Genomic DNA, 12,266 nt, shown 5'->3' on the forward strand with positions numbered 1-12,266 from the left:
GACTAAAGTGAACACTGTGAAGAGAATGGACTTCTGTGTGTTATTGACTAAGTTCAGTGCAAGACTTCAGGAAGAGTGTACTGCAAGTTCTTCAGGAAATCGTTCTTACTGTCAAAGTCCGAGAGGAGGCAGTTATTCATCGAGGTGGCCAGGGACTTGCTGTAAGTAGCCAGAATGTTTCATATTGTACTTTTTTCCATACTATACTTACCAGAATGTTTCATACTGTACTTTTTTCCATACTATACTTACCTCATGCATGTGCAGTAGGAATGTGTTTTTCAGAGTTAGGTTCGGTTAGGGTCCATAAGTACCAGAATGTTTATTAATGTATGAACGTACTTCTAAACCCTCATTTTATGTTTCTTTTGCATTTATTTCAGTCATTTATGTGCCTTATTGGTGTGATTTGGGTGTTAAATAGGTGCTATGCATGTCCGGAGGGAGTTGTATAGGTGTTTCTCTGAGTTAGGGTCCATAAGTACAAGTCCATAAGCTGGGGCCCAATATCCGGACGAAACCAATATCCGAACCTACCGCTGGCTCTATTGATCCGGATATTGGAGGGGTTACTGTATAGGTATATGGTAGGTATTTAGGGTGACTTTTCCGAGGGTTGCTGACATAATTCATTTTTCCCCATAAGCTCTATTGTTAGTCCAACACGTTTTTGGTCCAACACGTGACCCATGCATGACAATATTACCGTGCTGGACGCGAGGGTACTGTGTATATATATATATATATATATATATATATACACCAATTATATATATATATATATATATATATATATATATATATATAAAGAATATATATATATATATATATATATAAATATATATATATGTATATATATATATATATATATATATATATATATGTATATATATATATATATATATATATATATATATATATATATATATTTGTATGACCCTGGGCAAAGGCTTCATGGCCTGTATCTTGGGGGCAGTAGCCTATCCCAACACCCAGTAGTCCTCCTACACCTCCACATGTCACCACTTTGGCGCTAACACCCACCGTCCATGTTGAATACATGCTAGGGCTGTCTTATACAGGACTGGTGTACTGGTATTAGCGGGGGTATTTTTACGACATGTCGGCGAGTCATCTGGTAGATCAGGAAAGTCTGCATTTTATGAAATTCAAATCCTTAAACTGTCCCCTGCCCCAGTCGGGATTCGAACCTGGGTCCGTCAGGACTGCAGGCCGCCTCTCTACTGATTCAGCCACCGCCTCCCCCTATATATATATATATGTATATATATATATATACAGCTGGAAAATAACTCCCTATTTAAAATTGTTAATAACTTTATTAATTATTGATTGATTGTAGTGAAACAAGTTTTAATGTGGACAGTAGAATGGCAGAACTTGTCTGCAGTGTTAAAATTCCAATAGGCACCAGTGTTAAAATTCCACGCAGGCACCAGCGTTTTCCACCAGTTTCTGTAATCATCTGGGAATAGCCTCGACTGACTTCAGCAGGAACTCTGGTGGTATGTTGGTCAGAACATGCCGAATGCGATCCTCCAGTTGATCCAGAGTTTTTGGTTTGGTGTGGTAAACCTCTTCCTTCGCCTATCCCCACGGGAAAAAGTCACATTGCATGAGGTCAGGGCTCCTTGCTGGCCATTCACGTGGACCACGGTGACCCAGCCAACGTCCCGGAAATTGGATGTCGAGCCACTTATGAACAATGCATGCAAAATGAGGAGGGGCACCATCTTGCATGAAGATGAGGTTGTTGATGTTTTCCCAAGTAGACACAGTAGGCAGACATCATCTTGCAGCATGGTTAGGTAACGATCTGCTTTAATTGTGTCCCGAAGAAGGAATGGGCCCACAACCTGGCTGGATGTCATTCCGCACCACACTGTGACCTTGGGGCAATTTTGCATCTTTTCAGCAGCGGCACCAGGATCCTTTCATGCCCAGTAGTGACATTTGTGGCGGTTCACAAATCCTCCCACATGAAACACGGCTTCGTCGCTCCAAAGGATGTTGTGAAACAACTGGGGCCAGTCTACATACCAAGCAAACATGATCCCCGCATACTCCATCCGACGATCACAGTCTTCCACCGATAGTTCCTGGCAAGAATGCGGCTTCCAAGGACATCATTGTAACTCCTTCAAAACAGTTTTTACTGTGTGGTGGGTTAGGCCACTTTCACGAGCGGCCTGGTGTGTTTACTTTTGGGGATTTCAGATGAACACATCCTGCACCACGTGCACATTTTCCTCCAATCTGGATATTGAGAGACGACTGCTTCTGCTGTATCTACCACAGATCCCTTACTCATCAGCTTGGAATGGCAGTTCCTGATGGTCTTGGCATCCACTGAAGCACGAGGTCTGTGAGCACCCCACCACCATCTCTGCACCTGTACCACGGACTTCCACACTTCGTAATGGGATGCCAGCTGGGCTCACTCACGCAGTGTCAGGCGTTAGGTCATTATGGGTTGCTCTTGTCACTGTGAGGGGAAAGCAGAAATTAGCAATTAACAATTAAATTTACCACTTTAGGGATCACAGTACATTTTGTTTCATGGAAATGTGGTGCTATTTACAAACGTTATAAATAATTTTCAATAGGGAGTTACTTTCCAACCATCCTCTCTCTCTCTCTCTCTCTCTCTCTATATGTAAGAGATTGATTTGTTGTTGTACAGGGAACCATTTGGAGCTTTTAAATGGTATTAAGGTGGTTTTAGTTAATGTTTCACAGTACGTACTAGTATGTCATCAAAAGAGCCAAAGTCATAACGTCACACCTAAAGATAGCACTAGCATGCATCTAGTAGAGACTGTGAGTATTAATGGCCAAGTGCTGACATCAGAAAGTGTGTGGCGACATCTGTACATGTGAGGCCTGTGATGCCTCAAGGAACTCTCGCCAGTAACAAAAACCAGATACCAGTCATAAATTTTAATGTTGTTTGTATAGGATGAGCAGGATGAGCATTTAATATCTTAAATATTGGAGTATACCTGTTTGTAAAAAAAAAAAAAAAAAACTTGTTTTGTATGATGTTACTCAGTGGAGGAGCTGCGTGTCACTCGAGAGAATGAGGAGCGACTGAAAGGACAGCTGGCAGAGTTGCAGCGCAAGGAGCAATACCACATCATGAGACTGTCTTGTAAGGAACATGAACTTCAGGATATGGGTGTAAGTATCTCCATTTGCCAACCATTTTTAACACTGATAATTCTGATTTCAGCAACTGACAACTCTAATCAGTATATGGTGACAGCAGAATTTTCTTCACCTCCTGTGGTTTGTGGAAAATAAATGGACTGCAAGCTTCACTTAAACCAGTTACATTTTTTTCATGTGCAGGGAATGTGTATGAAAGTAAAGGTGATGCAGGGGAGGAAAGTACAAGTAATTATTGTGGACTGAAGCTGTTAGATCAAGCAGTGAAGGTTATGGAAAGCTATCGAGGACTTGATTAGAGAAAATGACTATAAAATGAAATGCAGTTTGGTTTTATGCCAGGAAGAGGCATGACTGATGAACAGAAAACTGTACAGTATTATGTATTCGTGAAGTTGGAGATGGTTTGATAGAGTCCTGCAGGTAGTAGTAAAAGGGCTATGAAAAAACTGTGGGTGAGTAAATAGATTGTCAGGTTGATGATGAAATTGTGTGAAGGGGCAACTATGTCTGTTAGAGAGAGTGGAGTGATGATTTCTTGGTCTGTGTAAGGGTGGATCAGACTTCCTTGCTGCATCCAGTGCTATGCTGTTCATCCTGTTCTTTGAGGCATTGTCAAGAGAGCTTAGAAGTGAGCTATCTTAAGAGCTTTTATGTGCCAAAAGTATGCAGGAGACCAGAGAGAAATTCAAGAAGCAGAGGGATGAGATGGAGTCAAACAAATGGCATGGTCAGTAGGAATGTGGATGGTAATGTTATGGAACTGAGTATGTGGCCTTGTGATGTATGTAAAAAGAAAGTTTGATGGAAGTAAATTCTTTGTAAAAAGAAAAATAGATGCATTGCTAAGAGGTGCAGTGGTGTGATAGGTAGACCGCAAGATAATTTGATTGTGCGATATATACAGTTGTTCTAGTTGATGATAGACTGGAAAGAGTTGTTTGGGTAAGAAGTACTTAAATATGTGGATGGGTTTTGGTACTTGGAGACATACAGAATGCAGGAAGTGGAGCAAGGGCTAGTTCCACTGCTAGAATGGGAAGTGTGAAAGAAGTGTATGGACTGTTGTGTCTCCTGACAGTGATAAGGCTTTCCGTCTTACTGAGGGTACTTTCCGCAAAACATGGAAGTGTTATGCACTCAGGCAGTGGGAGAAGAAGATACATGCTGATTGGAATGCACAGAAAGGAGGCTGTTGGGATGGAAGAGTAGGACATCACTTAGTGGCAACATAGTTCACAGGATTGTGAGAGAGATTTGACAGAAGCGATATTAGAAGTGATTCATGCGTAAGTTGAAGATGGTTTGAACATGTGAGGAAGGAGGAGGGTAACTGGTTGAAGAGAGTCACAGGATGGCTCACTGAGGAGATTAGGTGAGGCAGTTAGAACCCCGAGCAGAAGAGGCATAGATATTTGTTTCCTCCAGGCAGCAGATGGTATGGTCATATGGTAGAGAGTAAATATAAATAGAGTGGTGAAGGAGATGTTATGTAGGTGAGTCTAAAGGTGGGAGGAGGAGTGTTAGTAAGAAGAAGGTGGATAGATATGATAAATGAGTGTGTGCAAAAGAGGGGTGTGGAGGCAAAGGAACTGATGGGATCAAGCTGCTTGGATGAGGTGTATGACAAGTGTCTGGCATCATTTACTTAACTTGAAAGTCATTTGGTTGACATGAGCCAGTGCACTGAAAAGTCCTGCCGTCTGGTGGCAGTCCAAGAACTACTGATGGATACATGAACTCCGGGAGTGAGGGTTATAGCTACCAATATTTGATATTACTCTATCCAAAACCAGCTAAAGCTCAGTGTTGTCATTTTGAATATCAAGTTTTCACTAACAAAACTAAGGGTTCTACTACATTCATGGCCTTATAATGAAGATGGGTCAGAAAATAGAAAATAATACTGTATTCAAACATGTTCTACCCTTTCTGTCAGATGATTTCTAGGGAAGTATTAAAGAGCGTTTATGTGGAAATATTGCCTTAATGCATGTATTAAGATGGTAAACCATTTGAATAAGGGTAATAGGATTTCCATTTCTTAAAAGCAGTGATAAAAGATATGGATAATTTTACCATGCGACGCTTACATTTGTTACTCGGCTCTGGCACACGATGATTGTAAACAAACATGCGACTGGCTTTCAGATATTCCTCCAGTTCAAGAACTATCCAGTCTTCACTTTTGGGAGTCATTACTTAGAGCTGAAGTCCTGCGGCTCCCTTAGTCTTAATGTTGGAGTTGGGCTTGAAAAATCAGTTGTATCTTCCTCACTAAGTTGGTAGGGATGTATGATGACCAGATTTCAAAAGCAGGAATATGCTAGATTGCAGATGAAAGTAAGCTAGATTAGCATAAATTATGCTAAATCTTTCAGTGCTCTTAGTATGCTCAGCTTGTATTATTTTTAAAGATTAATATGGTATTACAGTACTATGTTGTTAACTGGATAAACCCATATCATTCCTTACAAAAACCATAATAATTATTCATGCTTGTGAGTGTTCAAAGGACAGAATTTCTCTGGTAACGTGAACAAATAATATAATCATATACTGTACACAGGTAGATTTAAAACAAAATAATAGATGTGACTCCACCCGCCACTGCCTGTGATTTCCTGTTCAAAGGTTGTTAATAAACCTAAAGCTATAATGTATGGCAAAGTATGGATTGTTTCACACTTACTTTTCATGATGTTCATATTGAGTGTCTGTCCTTTATGAGGTCTATTAATTAAGGGTTCCCTAAAAGACGGGTGTCCGCATAGGCTGTTCGAGGGTACTAGGGCCAAAAGACGGGTGTCTGCATATGTGGTCGTGCCCCCCAAACCCTCCCCAAGCTCTTATCACCACCCCCACCCACCCCCACCCCCAAACTCCAACTGCCCCCAAACTCCCTCCACTGTCCCCCCAACCCTCCCACCACCCCCTGTCACCCCTAACTCCCATCCTCCCCACCCCCAACCCCCCATTTCCCACCCCCCATACCTCCACAACCCCCAGTCCCCTCAACCACCCTCCATTCCCCCACCATGCCCCCATCACCCCCACCCCCTACTACCCACCCCCTACCCCCACACACCCCAAACCCCCCCGTAACCCCCTCCCCCCTCATATCACACCCGCAACCCCCCCGTAACCCCCTCCCCCCTCATATCACACCCGCTGATTATGCCCATCCTAAGTGTATGTCAAAACATTCCGATTCCTGTCTTTTAGGGGTTACTGTCACCTGTGGATAATTCCAGGGTTATGAGTGAAAGATTATTCTTCCAGAAAATTCTGTTAGCCACTAGGTAATAAATTTTTGCCACACTGTAAGAACTGAAATCTCTAGATTTAGCAAGTTTTCCGTTGATTTGGCTGCGCTAATCAGGAGCTCCAGTATACTATACATTAAAAAATATGGGAGTGTAATACTTGCTAACCTTAGTACCTACTTTTGCATGGCATATAAAGTATGCCAAAATAATTCCAAATTTCATCCAGTTATGCCAAAAGTAGGTCAAATTTGACAGTATGCCAAACCATTGATTTTCCATAGAAGTATAGTATCCATCCATCCATCATCTAACCCTACGTTGCCCCATGAGGAGCGTAGGAGCCCGGGGCTAGGCAAGTTGGTCCTGGGTACTAAATTTAGCTTAATTATGTATGGTAAATTTGGTCACGCTGCTTAGAGTGCACATGCATCTGTTTAATTTCAGGAAAACTTGTGGGACATTGCTCCAGCAACGAGTTCAAAAATATGGTAAAAGTTGTGCCTGAAAGCATTTCTCCAAATATCTACCATGTTATAGTCTTACACCAGTTATATGAGATGTTTATTGAATAGTAAATTGTTTATAGAAGTGAATTCCATGGAGAAGATGATTCCCATTTTATGGGTATTTATCTCTTTCTAATACCACTTACACACCAATAGCCTGATTGTCAGAGGCATTTGAAAAATTCTGTGATTTGAGGAAACTGCTTGAAAGCGTGTTGAAAAATGTATCTTTGAAACCCACAAATATGAGTCTGGGAGAAGTTCATATACTGCACCAAATGGCAGTACCTCTCAGTGCACTGGCCCATTATGAAGCTACGTGCAGAAAGTTCTACGTATGAGAATGAGGTGGAGCCAGGATTCCGGGGGCTTGAAAGGTGAATGAATAGGTGTGGCCCATTTCATTGGGCATGCTTCTGTAATTGTATTCTTTTCCTTACACTCTGGACCTTACCTCACCCCCCTACAGATTTGAAAAAGATGATGATGATAATATATGAACAATCCATGTTTGTTCAGTGCAGAAAAGTCCAGGTAGACTTCATTTTCAGCTAAAAGTGCATAGCTCGATGGTAGCATTATCCAAGTTTGGGCATAGCAAGTCTTTGTTTTATGTTATTTTTATGTCTCATTGAAATTACTTTCGTTGTAAATAAGAGAAAGACTGCCCATCAGAATTACACTGCTGCTTATAAAGTTGGGTTTGCCCCTTCCAGACTGAGTCTTTGTAAGGTAAATTTTATGATCAATGTAAATTTTACCTCGTATGTGGCTTGCAGCGTGGCCTGTGCAAACCTTCATTGTCCCTTATTTGAAATCTTTAGTTCAGCAAGGGTTAACAACGTTCCCTAATTTACAGCACCGATTGTATGAAAAGTCGTGTTGTTTTGAAATATATTCCAGATTTATAATGAGTGCTTACTGCTTATGCTTTTAAAACACTTCATGAATTGTAAGATAAATGTTGGTATTGGTGTATTGTAGGTGCAGGTGCAGGAACTGAAGAACATGTCTGCTGGTGTGGGTGGCCTCAAACACTGCTTGCTGGACCCTGCCGTCAACCTACTGTTTGAGCGACTCAAGCGTGATCTGGACTCCGCACGCACCAAGATGGAGGAGACCCAGAACGAACTATCAGCCTGGAAATTCACCCCCGATAGGTGTGCCCCCCGTGCTTAGTTTATTCGGCCACGTCGCCTGCCCAAATATCTTAATATGGCAGCTCCTCTAAACAAAACAGTGACTGTTTACTCAGTATTGGGGCCCCTGTAGTTACTATTATCAGGCTCTAATACTAAACATTTAAAAAACAGTGACTGTTTTATCAGTCAAAGGGCCAGTTGCCATGATCTCAAATTTAGCGTTTTCCAACAAGTGACATTACTTTGTGAAACAGCCATATACTTTCTTTTGTTAGACTTGTGACCATTAAATACCGGTATGTGCTTGGGCTTGGAACTGTGCTCCATTCACATAGGAGGAGAACAGTTTTATTCTTACAAATTAATAGACAGTGGCTGTTGAATTAATACAAGGATCCCGAAGGCTGAGTCAATCATTAATGCCCAAAACTCGATACAGTACATCAGAACTGTGACACTCGCCAGCTTTTGGAACACTTTTTAAAAAAGACCATTGGCCTTTTAATACCCAAATTGACTACTTGTGGTTCTGAAAATAATGTTGGTTGGGCTGAGATTGATATCCTGAGCATTGAAAGGAAGACCGGACACTTGGGCTGTAGAAACACTCATGGGTTTAGTACAGCAGTTCGCATCTGATGGTGTCTGTGTCATCAAAGGAGAAGCATGGGTGGCTCGAGTTGGAAATGACCCAGACTAGACATTCCTCTGAACTGTTTATAATAAGAGCAAAGACTTAACATATAGGTATCATCATTCCAAGTAAGCCATCTTATCCTCTTCCTGGAAAGTAAGTGGAAGTTTTCTTTTTCTGTTGTGTGTGTGCCAGGCAGGGTCAGGTAGCCTGGTGCTAAATTATTTGACCTGCACAAGCCATCTCTCAACCTTCTATAGACTAATGTCAGTGGCCTTGTAGGCTCTTCATAATCCACCAATGAAAGTAGGGAGATTTTGCGGGCATTTTCTTTACTGCTTTCAACAGTCCTTCACAAGGCAATGCTATCATTCTTAGTCATAGTCTGTTTTTCATCACAAATTTGATATTTTTCACCTTGCTGTAGGATACAACAAGGAAAGGTGATTCAGTTATTGTAGCTATAGTTTCTCTGCAGGGAATAGATGCGTATTTGTGAGAGAATGTTTCATATATTACATATTCCTTCAGAGTATTTTACAGATTCCTCTAAAGCTTTAGGAAAAATTAATTCATTACTTGATTTTGAACATTTTTTTTTTTCTTTTGTTGCTCTTTGTTCTCGGTTTTTGGCTAAAGGTATGGTGTCTGTATATCGTACTTAAGATTTTAAAATATGTCCAGTCAGGTACAGAACATCACTCCAACCTTGTGTTGATCTGCTTGCACTGAAGGCAAAGCATATTAATGTTCATTACTTCCAAGTATAGAGTGCAACATTTCCAGGTTAGTGAGTACACTTGCTTTTGCCGCAAGGTACGGTATGTAATGTTCATTATGAGAGTGAAGAATATACAGTGTATGGAGTTAATAACTAGTGGATCTGACTGGAGGATTGTACAGTTTATCATCTCTACTGGAGTAAGTACGGTACTTCCTTACACTACGTGATCATTGCAAGTTTTATCGTTATAAATGATGAATTAGGTAAAACTTAGTGACATGCTTTTTTTCTGTATTCCATTGTACCCCAAGGAATTAATTGTCTTTGCTGGTACTGTAGCATATTATTTATTTGGGTTACACTTTAATCATCATTAAGTCATATGAGAGCATGTACTGATGTTTGTGCTGAAGTAAATTTATCATTTGCTTTCAGAAAGAAGTAGCATGCTTGATCATTTACATGATGTAGCTACCATATAGTGAGCTTGATAGTTGATTACTGTCATGAATCTTACACCCGCCAGGTAATTTATTCATCACTACATTTGTGAAAAGTAGTTTCATTAAGTTAATATTTGAAACTAAGTTTGTATCAAGTGTACTTTTTAACAGCAGTTGCATGACAGACATCTTTAGCATGTATGTACCCAGGTGTTCACATCCTGGCCCTGTGGGTGGCATCATTTTACATTATGACTGCAGTAAAACTATAAAATATGATTTGCCAGTGGAAATTGAATTGATTTTGATATGTGGAGGTAACTATTGAATCATGTTTCATACCATGCATGGTGTTAGCATTGGCCTGCTAGAGCTTATCACTTTTACTTGCTAATCTATCCATACAAAGCATATTAGTAATTATCCTCACAGGGGACATTGCCATTCTTGTATAAAGGTAGGGTGAAATACAAGAAGGTAGGATATGTTTAATTTTCTCTTCTTACTGTTTTCTTCTTTGGCACCAGCATTTTACATATATATATATATATATATATATATATTTTTAATACACTGGAATTATTTGTTTTGGTTTTGTTTGGGAACAGAAAGACTGATGAAGTAGTTTTTAGAAAGGACTGTATATGGTTGTTATTGTAGCCTTAGGTTTATCTGGATGAGCTTTGAAGTGCTGTATAAAGTAGAAGGCATTAATGATTGAGTGGTACAAACAGTTAAGAGACTGGAGAATTATATCATTATTTGGCAAGCATTTTGAGTTTCAGTGCAGTTGCTTTTTTATATAACCTGTATCATTGATTCACAAGTTAAGTGTATGCAGAAGTGCAATACTTAACATTTGCAGGCAAGCCATGTGATGATACCTGAAGTGACAATATATTAAGTTACTACAGCCTTGTGTGTCTGATGCTTGATGGCATTTGATTAAGACCAGACACAAAGGTAATTGTTGATGCTTCTTTATATTATATAATGCAAGCAAGGTTATGGGATAGTTGATCAGTTTAGTTTTTATTTCTGTGGCTCTGTAATTTTCATTGAATGATAAGGTACCCTTCCAAAATTTTTGTAGGTTTCATGAGGTTGGAACTTTGGGATACAGTCAAAAGCTGCAGCAGTTAAGTATTGCTCCTTGTTTCATCTCTTCTTCATAGATTCCAACACCCCCCCCCTCCTCCCCATGAATGGAAACTAGACTGTGATACAGTATGAAAAGAAAGTTACATTTTAACATTACAGTGAGCAATCGCATACCACAGTAATATCATACCCTAAAGCTCCGGCTTTATGGAAAGTCCACGTTATAGGGCCATATGTTTACATGTTGGAGTTTTTTTTTTTTTTTTTTTTTTTTTTTTTTTTTTGGGGGGGGGGGGGGGGGAGAAGGAACCAAAGGCAATAGGCCCGCAAAACCGTTCCTTCCAAGAGAAAAACAAAATACAAGAGAGAGCCAAAGTACCTAAGCCAGTCCCAGGTTCAAACTTTGGGGCATTTTTTTTTTTTTTTTCCCTTGTCATTTACCTACTTAATAAAAACTTTATTACATACAAACTCTGGAGGATTCCTCACCTTGAATGGAAGAGGTTGTGGGCTTGCTGGGGTCTGGAGAGCTTGGAGCAGGCCATAGCTTAAAAGTGGCTGGCTGTCCTTCGAATATTTAACGAGTCAGGTGGCACACCCTCCCATTCCTTCTGGTTGCAGTACATCAGCAGAAGCCTCTCCATCATTACGAGATAGGATCAAACACTCATATCCTCGTGTCCATAGGTGATCCTCCATATGCCCGAGCAGTCTTCAGAATGGCTTCCTTCTTGCCAAGAATCGTACGAATGGTTGACTTATTAAATTTATAGTAATTTCACAATGTCCCAGTTCTGTTGTCCTCTGTCTTTCCTCTTGATAACTTCCACCTTCTGCTTCTGTGTCAGAACTTCCTACATTTGGCAAGGTCACAGTGCAGCAGCATGGTCAGGCTGGGTCAGGTGGCCAAAAAAAATGAGCAAAGATCACACAGAGCACGTTTGCAGGCAGAGTACGGGGAGAGGGTAGGCTCAGTTGCGGCAGGAATGCTCAGTGGACCGTGACAACATCCCACTCAGACATATGATAGTAGTACATCATAGGCTGATGCAATCTGCACTCTGTTTATCATATGTCATGTTGTGTGAATTCCAACTGTAGTTTTATGCCTTGTGCTGCGTTCTGCCTATCATTGGCCACATAGTATGAATTTGAAATATAAATTGGGGCCTCCTGCTGCGTTATGTCCATTGTGACTGTGTAGTCAGGTGCAGTAAAAAATGAGCATTTTCCTCCAGCCACATTATGTCTTATGATT

At 40.5% G+C, this 12,266-nt stretch overlaps 1 protein-coding gene across 1 annotated transcript in view; it reads left to right on the plus strand.

Annotated features, from left to right (window-relative positions):
* The window catches only part of LOC145394067 (pre-mRNA-splicing regulator WTAP-like), a 156,438-nt gene that overhangs the window by 66,064 nt on the left and 78,108 nt on the right, over window positions 1-12,266 (plus strand). The window contains exons 3-4 of the mRNA XM_080268035.1: window positions 3,074-3,201; window positions 7,949-8,124. Of these exons, the coding sequence (XP_080124161.1) occupies window positions 3,074-3,201; window positions 7,949-8,124 (304 nt within the window). The remainder of the gene's footprint in view (window positions 1-3,073; window positions 3,202-7,948; window positions 8,125-12,266) is intronic.

This window comes from Coenobita brevimanus, chromosome 26 (genome assembly GCF_032717465.1).
Source record: "Coenobita brevimanus isolate Jiangsu-jjx chromosome 26, ASM3271746v2, whole genome shotgun sequence".
Classification (NCBI taxonomy): Eukaryota; Metazoa; Arthropoda; class Malacostraca; order Decapoda; family Coenobitidae; genus Coenobita; species Coenobita brevimanus.